Raw genomic sequence first — 9,147 nt, 5'->3', positions numbered from 1 at the left:
AAAATTTTGAGAGGTCAACGGATCCCCCATGCGTTGAAATCCTGGGGTGAGTTCCCTGAGAAACACAGTCATCTCTGAAAATATCACTGCAGTGCTTGGCTGAGATCATGTGTCATTCACATCACAGCTTTAAAAAAAATGACATGAACAAAGACAAATAGCCTCTTAATTATGGTCTGTTGTTTCTCTCCAAAGTCACAAGGGCCTCAGCCGACTGATGATCAACCCGTACTTGATGTGATAGGCAGAAACAACTCAGCCTTCGTTTTGAGAAATTTATTAAAATAAGAACAAACATCAATTGTACATAGAAATAATCATTTGCACTAAGTATAGTACTAGAGCAGAAGAGCAGTTTTAAATATATTTTTAAAAATCACAAAATATGTTGGTTAAGGCACTATAACTTGTCTCCAGTTTTCAGTAAATATGCCATTTTTAAAAAGGCAGTAGTGAGGACCTCTGATTACGTGGATATAGGCACTATACTATTAAAGACATACTTTGCTGTGGCCATTGTATGTAATTTATTCTCAGAAGAACTTTCATTAGCTAGGATTAGCATTTTTAAAAACTGAATATGAAAAAAAATCAGTTTTCTCTTTCCAGTCTAAGTCTCTTCCAGAGAGACCTATGTACAAAAAGTACTATTTCTTCATATATTCCTTAGTAACAAGGAATTATGCATAAGGTGCAAAAGATGGCCTCCCAGAAAGTAAAGCCATCAGCAGTTGGATATCTCAGAACAGCATGAGTCTTTGGGAAAAGTATTTTTTCCAACTGTAATAAAATTAGCTAAGTTTGGAAAACCCTGGACCTTTTAGCATCCAAGAAAGCTGCTTTGTAAGTGCCTTCCATTCAAGGAGTTTTGTTAAGCAGTTGGGAGGAACCAGGTCTAGCTCCTGTGCTGTACAGTGTAGACAGAGCACTGGCCTGGAAGTCAGTGCCACCAGTACTTCCTAAGGATGCCATTTTGGCACTGTCATTACAGTGCTCATTAGTTCGTGAAGACTGCGCCTGTGAATCATCCTAGCTTGGTCATCTGTAGGATGAAAGGGTTGGAGTTTTCTGCATTTTTGTCCAGTTCCAGCAGCTTGCTAGTCTGATAGTGTGAATTGTTCTGGGTCACAGCCGATGCCACTGCAGTCAATAGATGCAGCCTCTCCCTAGGACACAATGTCCACAGCAAAGAGGAGAAACATTAACTTTCCACAACATTGCCAGGTTGTTTGAGCCCTGGGTACAAATCTTTTCAACTAAGCCCTTTATACTATTTAAAATCTCTGTTTAACTACAGTTATATTATTCACAGCAAAGTATTAAGACTTCTCTTCCTATTAGGCAGTGTAACTTCTGTGGCAGAACTTGATTGCATAGATCTCTGAGATAACTGCACATTTTCACACATTTGGTTTCTCCAGTCAGGTCATTCTTTGGCACATAAGAGACTGGGCTGTAAGGCTGGATAGGCCCGAGACGAAATATTAGCAAGAATCTTGATGTGAGCCACACCTCATTCAGGGTGAGGGTTGTTTTTTTGTTTTATTTTTTTCAGCTCTATAGAAGGAACTGTCCATCTGATTTCTTTTACTACTGGTGTATGACATTGGGATAGTGCAAGCTGGCAAGACTTAAACTGGAAAATACGCTTTACTTTTTGGCAGGTAAACTGGACACATGGTCAAAGCTTTAAGAAATCTAGGACCTCCTGCTCAGATGCAGTAGAGAATATATCTTATTTTTTTCTGAAATGATAACAATGTAGCTTTTACCTGTTAAGATTAGGTCTTCAGTTTTGCTTTATATATATATATATACATATATATATAAAGTTTTGCTTTACCTATATATACACATACATACAGATATACATGTGTGGGTATAGGTGTGTATGTGTATATATATGTGTGTGTGTTGACTTTAAATTATAGACATTTTTACCTTATTATAAAACACTAACTTTAAAATCAGTCATTGAGAAGCAGTTGGATACAAAGCATCTAATCACAAAAATAGAAAAGGAAATCAAAGAGCACTTCAGAAAGAAACTGGTGCTGAAGGACTTCTAGTTGTTCTTCTCCAGGGACCTGTAATAATCTGTCAGGACTTTCCATGCTTTGGGGGCCATGAAGCCATCTGGGGGATTTTCTCCTTCCCGGGCCAGCTTCCTCATTCGAGTTCCTGAGATGAAGTCGAACTCATTGTGCCTGTTATGGGGTAGCAGCAAAGGACTCAGCACAGGTAAATAACATCTGCCTTCAAGATCCCAGGACTAGGCTATGGGTTCTTAGTCCACATATTTTCTTTCTGTAAAATGCTGCATTTTCTAAAATAAGCAGTTCACTAACTTCAGTAAAGGAACTTGTGGGAGAAAGGGAAATGATGGCAGCTATCCATTCAGTACCTACTGTGTACCTACTCAGTTCACGGGAAGGGTCTTCTGTTTCTCTGCATACTTAGGTGAACTCTGAGCACTGTGAGTGCTCTTACAATTACTCATTGAAATGTTTTTCTGCATTCACTTTCTTTAATGTGCCAGGCACTCAGTGCATGCTCAAGGAATATATGTTTAAAAAATAAATACTTACAGGCTGAATGCAAGGGGCTGTACTACAATTTTAGGGAACACAAAACACATAAGCAGGTCTTGGCTTCCAAGGGACTGATTCCAATTAGCAGTATGTGGACACACACGGAGGAGTTTTCCAAAATTTCTGCCTCATCATTCTAGTTGAACAGATGTTGATTAAAGAATTTTCCTCTAAAAACCTACCTTGCTGGATCATAGAAGTCCATGGCTTTTTTCGCTTTGTTGTAGGCAGCCACTCGGAATGGAATGATTTCCACAGAGGTGAGGCCAGGAGCCATAGTCAAGACCTTTCCCCCATGAGTGGGTTCATACAGGTCTTTCTTGGTCTCAGGGTGGGGCATTCCTGCAGGGTCCCGGCCTACAATGTAGAAATTGGCCCCTGCAATCATCCGGGACCTGCAGTGCCACTGGACCTAGAAAACATCACATATAGGACATGCTGATCATCACTGGCCAATCCTGTGGGTCCCTGTTTACAGAAACAATCCTTTATTCTGCTTTTAACGTAATTCAGTGATATGAGTCAACTAATAATTGCAGGAAAGTCAGCGAGGTGTCCAATACTCTTGCTGTCTTCTTCTGCTTGTTTATACCAGATAAGATACAGGAGCCTTAAAGCTAAGTATCCTCCCTTTTAGAACCTGAGGTTATATTTCCTGATATCTTCAGATAAACAGCCCAGGAACACTCAGGGAGTACTGTTCTATAGAACTATATGGATTTTACTTGCCAGTTCCCTAATCAAAATAAGTCACAGTTTAAGGGAAATTACAAAGTTCAATATCTCTTATCATCTGACTGCCAATAATCTAACTTTCAAATGCAGACGTTGATTCCATTTTTTTTTCTTTCTTTTTGTTTTGCTTTTTAGAGCCACACCTCCAGCATATGGAAGTTCCCAGGCTTGGGGTCGACTTGGAGCTGCAGCTATAGGCCTATACCATAGCCACAGCAATGCAGGATCCAAGCTGCATCTGTGACCTACACCACAGCTCACTGCAACACCGGGTACTCAACCCATTGAGTGAGGCCAGGGATTGAAGCCCCATCCTTGTGGATACTAGTTGGGTTCATTACCACTGGCCACAACAGGAACTTACAAGTTGCCCCCTTTTAAGTTCATATAGAAACATAGAAGATGTGGAAGAGAGCAAGGAGCCTGGAACTTTGATCTGGTTGAAGAGAATAATTCACTAAACTCTGTCGGAGCATTCCAAAGGTTGAGGCCCTTTCAGTTCTCATACGTCCTGCAAATTTGTTCAAGTCCACTGCACCACAAAAAGTCTGTTTGATAGGCTTATTGGGCTCTGATAAACAGGAGATATTAGGCTTTTAAAGACATCCTCTCCCTTCTAGTGCCACTCACGGAGTGAATCACCTAAGAGTAACTAGGACTTCTGAAACTGAATAAAGGTAAGCTGTGTTATCCACTTCATTCATACACCAACAGATTTGATGTGGTATTTTCTAGCATTTTTATAAATACTAGATGGAAATATAATTAAGTTGGTTAAAAAAGAGAGACCCGGAGATTTCAGAATCTGCTCACCAGGAAGAAGAATCCCAGGGATTCTTTTGCACCTCAAGGTAGAATTTGACCTGCTTTTCTGAGTCCCATAGCCCAGCTCAGGGAACTGCTCACCTCTGTAGGGCCAGCATATAACATGGGAGATGGGAAGATGGCAACAATGGTTGACTTGGGATCTAGAACCTCTTCCTCCAGCACAGCTGAGTGCTGCTTCATTCTCCAGTCCAGGGGCACATCATCATCCTTGGTCCAGCCACCTAGAGGGTGGAGCAGGAGAACTGGATGCTTATAGCCCCTCTCCAGGAGCCGGCGGCGGGTATCCTGCATCAACAGAGCATGGCCATTGTGGACAGGATTGCGCAACTGGAATGCAAACACTGCATCTGGAAAAGGAAAGCAGACATGCAATGTCTCTGTAAGAACAGAAGGGAAAAGACATGGCTGTGTTTATTGTTTAGTGCACTTGTTATATCCATTTTTAAATAATTGGCTGGAGAATCCACCTAGGTCTCTGGGTGTGTTACTACAAAGGTACCAATCAGTGCCAGACTGCTTAGACAGGGTCAGGATGCAGAGGCAGGAAGCCCCAAAGGGAGAGCCTGGCTCAGAAATGAGAACATCAGTTGCCAAGACCTTTCCTGCAAACAAAGCTCAGGCAGTGGCTGGCGTTAATCACTCCTCTTAGACCCTGCTCCAGTCTCAGTTCCCTTGGGGGAGTATTGATAAGGAGCATTTTCTGGGGTCTGTGAAATGTTTTAACAATTTAAAGATGCAAAAAATATTTCACTCTCACTTTAAGGAAATCTTCATAACTTCTCTACTTAGTGATGGACTTGAGAGGCTTAGTTTTTCTTCCTGGTTATGAAAGAAATTTATGTCCATTACAGAAATACAGAAAAGCCCAAATAGGGTGTAAAAAACAGAATATAAATATATGATAGAATATAAAAATTTGTCTTTTTCAAAATATGTGAAGTGAAAATCTTCTCTTCCTCTTGGTCCAGCTTCATCCCTAGAGAGGTAGTCTTCCTCATTTTGCTGCATATGCTACCAGAGACTTCCTCTTCTACACACACAGGTAATTCAGGGTGTTTTGTTTTGTTTTTGAATGGCCATACCTACAGCATATGGATGTTCCTGGGCCAGGGATTAAACCAAGCTGCAGCTGGGGCAAACACCAAATCTTTAACCCACTACACTGGGCCAGGGGTCAAACCTGCACCTCCACAGCCACTGCTGTCAGATTTTAACCTACTGCTCCAGACAGGAACTCCACAGGTTTAAAAAACAATTATTATATTTTATTTTGTTTTCCAAAATTATGCTATACATATTATGCAATTTGCTTTTTCACGTAATAAATATACTTTAGGTATCTTTTTATCAATGCATATTGTGAACTTCTGCAAAATATTCCGGTAGTTAAACTTTATATAAACTGTTTACATATCAATGGACATAACAATAGAAAATGTTCCCAGCTTTGCAAAACTATAAACATGCCGATTCCTGATATCCTTACTTCTGTAATCAGAGGGTGGTAAGAAGTAGTAATAAATACAGTAGAGCCAGCTACATACCAGCGTTCATTTCTTTACATTTCCGTTTGATCTCCAGTGGTGTCAGGCGGTATTGGTCCAACCCATCATTCCACCTTATTCTCTCCAGCACCTGAAGGTCACCACCAACCAGCCAGTCCCCACTTTCCATCACCATCTAGAAAGACCAATATTTAAAGTTATTAGTGATTAATATTGCTATTTCTAAAAAAAATTCTCCTTCAGGACCAATCTTGGGTTGCTTGAACTGCTGAAGGCAGTTCTTCAACATTTCTAGCACAGTAGATTGTTTCTCCTAAACTCAGAGAAATAAAGGTAAAATGAAGAAGCAGAGGAACCACTCCCAATTAAAAAGCAAAGAGAATTCCCCTGAAAAAACAATGAAAGAGACCTCTTCATTCTAATAGACCCTGAGTTCAAGAAGGAGATAATGGAAATACTCAGGGAATTAAAGCCATTGACAAATGCAGATTACTGTAAAAAGGAACTAGAAACTGTAAAGGGATGCCAAGAAAAATTAGAAAACTCATTTGCTGAGATGAAAACTGAGCTAAAGGCAGTGAATAGCAAAAAATAATAATAATAATAATAATAATAATAATGTAGCAGAACAAATAAATGATCTGGAGGATAGAATAATGGAAATCACCCAATCAGAACAGCAGACAAAAAGCTACATGGGGGGAGTGGAGCCTCGAGGTGTGCTGACCGTGGATCACCTGAACATGGCTACACCCTTGGCTTTACCGTCAAGCACCCAGACAACCCTCGTGCCACCATCGTTCCCAAGGGTCACCACTCCAGCACCAGAAATCTGTGAAAGCAACAATAGCTGTTTCCTGTTTTGACACTAACGCTGATAACATTACCTGCTTTTGAATAGAATGTAAGGTAAAATCTACTGTTCAGATAATTCCACAGTTAGTGATTGCCAGGTAGTAACTGGCACAGAATTCTGTGCCCACTGCTAAACTATCACCAACCAATTCTACAGCAAAACCCACAACTCTGCCTTCCCCTTCTCCATCTTTGACCGCAGCTAATACATCAGGTACAGGTAATACCACTTTAACTCCTACTGCTCAACCTATGTAGAGGTCTGCCTTTGATGCAGCCAGTTTCATTGGAGGAATTGTCCTTGTCTTGGGTGTGCAGGTTGTAATTTTCTTTCTCTATAAAGCCTGTAAATCTAAAGAACGAAATTACCACATTCTGCAAACAGACCGGCTAAATTAACAAGGATTGGCATGTAACTGAAACCAAAATAACTTTCAAGATGTTCCACATGGAAGACACTATTCTAGGATCTTTAAATTTTCTAAGGATACATATAGGAGCATGGCCCTTAAAGAAAAACCAGTTCAATCATTTTGCTCAATGGAAATATTTAAAATACTCTGCATGAATCCTGTGGCTGTTTTATTTTAAATGGCTGCTGCTGTGGGATTATGTCCTCTCTCTTTTTTTTTTTTTGTCTTTTTGCCATTTCTTGGGTCGCTCCTGCGGCATATGGAGGTTCCCAGGCTAAGGGATGAGTCAGAGCAGTAGCCCCGGGCCTATGCCAGAGCCACAGCAATGCAGCATCCAACTTCGGCTGTAACGTACACCACAGCTCATGGCAACGCTGGATCCTTAACCCACTGAGCAAGGCCAGGGATTGAACCCACAACCTCATGGTTCCTAGTTGGATTCGTTAACCACTGAACCACAACGGGAACTCCTGTTCTCTCCTCTTGACATGTCAAATGTAACTTTATAAGTGATGGAAAATATCATCCTGTGGAGACAACCTTATGATTTTTTTGGCAGTTTAAATGTAGTTATTTTAAATCCTAGAACTGCATTCTTTTCATCCTAACTCAGGATGTAGTTTAGTGACTAGAATGGAGAAGAATGTGCCAAATGAGCATCAAAGGACCTTGTATCATTGAGAAAATAAAGAACAGTGCCTTAAAAGACAGATTGAAAGGTAGACTATAACTTAAAATGTTGATTTGTTCTTTCACATTAATAAAAGGAAAAGGTCTGAGAATGTAATTGTTGATGTGAGCAGTTAGTAAACATGCTTTTAGAACCATGCTGTTAGTATTTAATTGAAAACTTACCTACTTTATTTCAAGCCTGAGTAACTTAAACCAAAGGATGTTATAGAAAGTCAAAAGCCTTCATCTATTAAACCTGCCTACATTTTTCTTATGGCTGTTCAAATGTATGGAGGAGATAAAGTTGATTTAATTATGTTTTCCTTTGTACTTCAAAAAAGTATCCTCACACTGCCATACCTAAAAGGAATTTCCACTAAGCTTTCTTGAAAAGTAACTTCTATTAGGCAACAAAGAAATGAGTTGTTTTATAATCATTTCCTATTTAAAATGGGACAATCATTTTACGTTTCCAGATAGCAAATGTAAGCAGTGTAATTTCAGAAATTCCAAGGATTTTTAGTTGATTGTATTATGTGGATTTTTAATGATGATTGCCCAGGATAAAGAGATGGTATTTCTTCTTTCTACTCTCCCATCCTTTTTTCTTCTTAGTTTCAATTACTGTAGTATGGCAAGAATGCATACTTTTATTTCTTTAGTTTCCTTATGAAGCACTAATTTTTTCAGGTTTAGAGGGGTACTTCTTCCCCACCTTTGAAACATTGGATTAATCCAGGGAAAATGAGCTTTTGCTTTTCTAGGTCATTAAGGTTTTTTTTTTGTTTTGGTTTCTTTAGCCTATAGAAACTTTTTTTGTCCCTATCATAAGCCAAAATTCCTTACATTTAGATAATTAAAGGTTCTTAAAATGAAGATTTACTGTTACAGCTAGTTTGTTTTACTTTCACATTTGTACATACACCTGATGTTCTCAAGTGCCTTAATTGCTTAAAACCTCTGTCTTCAAAAGTTCTGGGGAAAAGGTACACTTACCTCACTTTTTGTATTTCCCTAGTAATAATATTCTAGATACTTCACAAAAAATTTTATTCCGGTGCCATGGCTATTAGTTTTTAGTGCTATAAGATACAAGATTCAGTTGAAAGTATACAGACTTTCCATTCTCCTGAGGTAGTAACAATTAGTTACAGTGGTATAATTGTCATTTGCCTAGATATGAATACCTTGTCACATATTAATGTTAACACTGCAGCTATTTTTGTGAAAATGTAGCTGATGAAGCCTCTCCTCTTTTGTAATTTTGAAGATGGCTCTAACAGAATCATAATATGAAATTAGGTTTTGTTTTGTTTTGTTTTCCTTTTTAGTGCCATACCTGAGACACATGGATGTTCCAGGCTAGGGGTCAAATTGGAGCTGCAGCTGCTGGCCTGCACCATAGCCATAGCAATGTGGGATACAAGCTGTATCTGTGACCTATACTGCAGCTTATGGCAATGATGGATCCTTAACCCTCTGAGTGAGGCCAGGGATCGAACCCACATCGTTATGGATATGAGTCAGGTTCTTAACCCACTGAGCCAC

General features: G+C 39.5%; 1 protein-coding gene across 4 annotated transcripts in view; it reads right to left on the bottom strand.

The window, feature by feature from the left end:
• Positions 1-261: 261 nt before the first annotated feature.
• Positions 262-9,147, bottom strand: part of PAPSS2 (3'-phosphoadenosine 5'-phosphosulfate synthase 2) — a 90,323-nt gene continuing 81,437 nt past the window's right edge. For all 4 annotated transcript variants that reach the window (XM_047762400.1, XM_047762402.1, XM_047762399.1 and 1 more), the window contains 4 exons: positions 5,699-5,834; positions 4,233-4,501; positions 2,774-3,003; positions 262-2,207 (listed from right to left, as the gene is read on the bottom strand). In XM_047762400.1, the coding sequence (XP_047618356.1) occupies positions 2,066-2,207; positions 2,774-3,003; positions 4,233-4,501; positions 5,699-5,834 (777 nt within the window). In that variant the 3' untranslated portion in view covers positions 262-2,065. The remainder of the gene's footprint in view (positions 2,208-2,773; positions 3,004-4,232; positions 4,502-5,698; positions 5,835-9,147) is intronic.

This window comes from Phacochoerus africanus, chromosome 15, assembly GCF_016906955.1.
Source record: "Phacochoerus africanus isolate WHEZ1 chromosome 15, ROS_Pafr_v1, whole genome shotgun sequence".
Lineage (NCBI taxonomy): Eukaryota > Metazoa > Chordata > Mammalia > Artiodactyla > Suidae > Phacochoerus > Phacochoerus africanus.
This window is presented reverse-complemented; position numbering and strand designations above follow the sequence as displayed.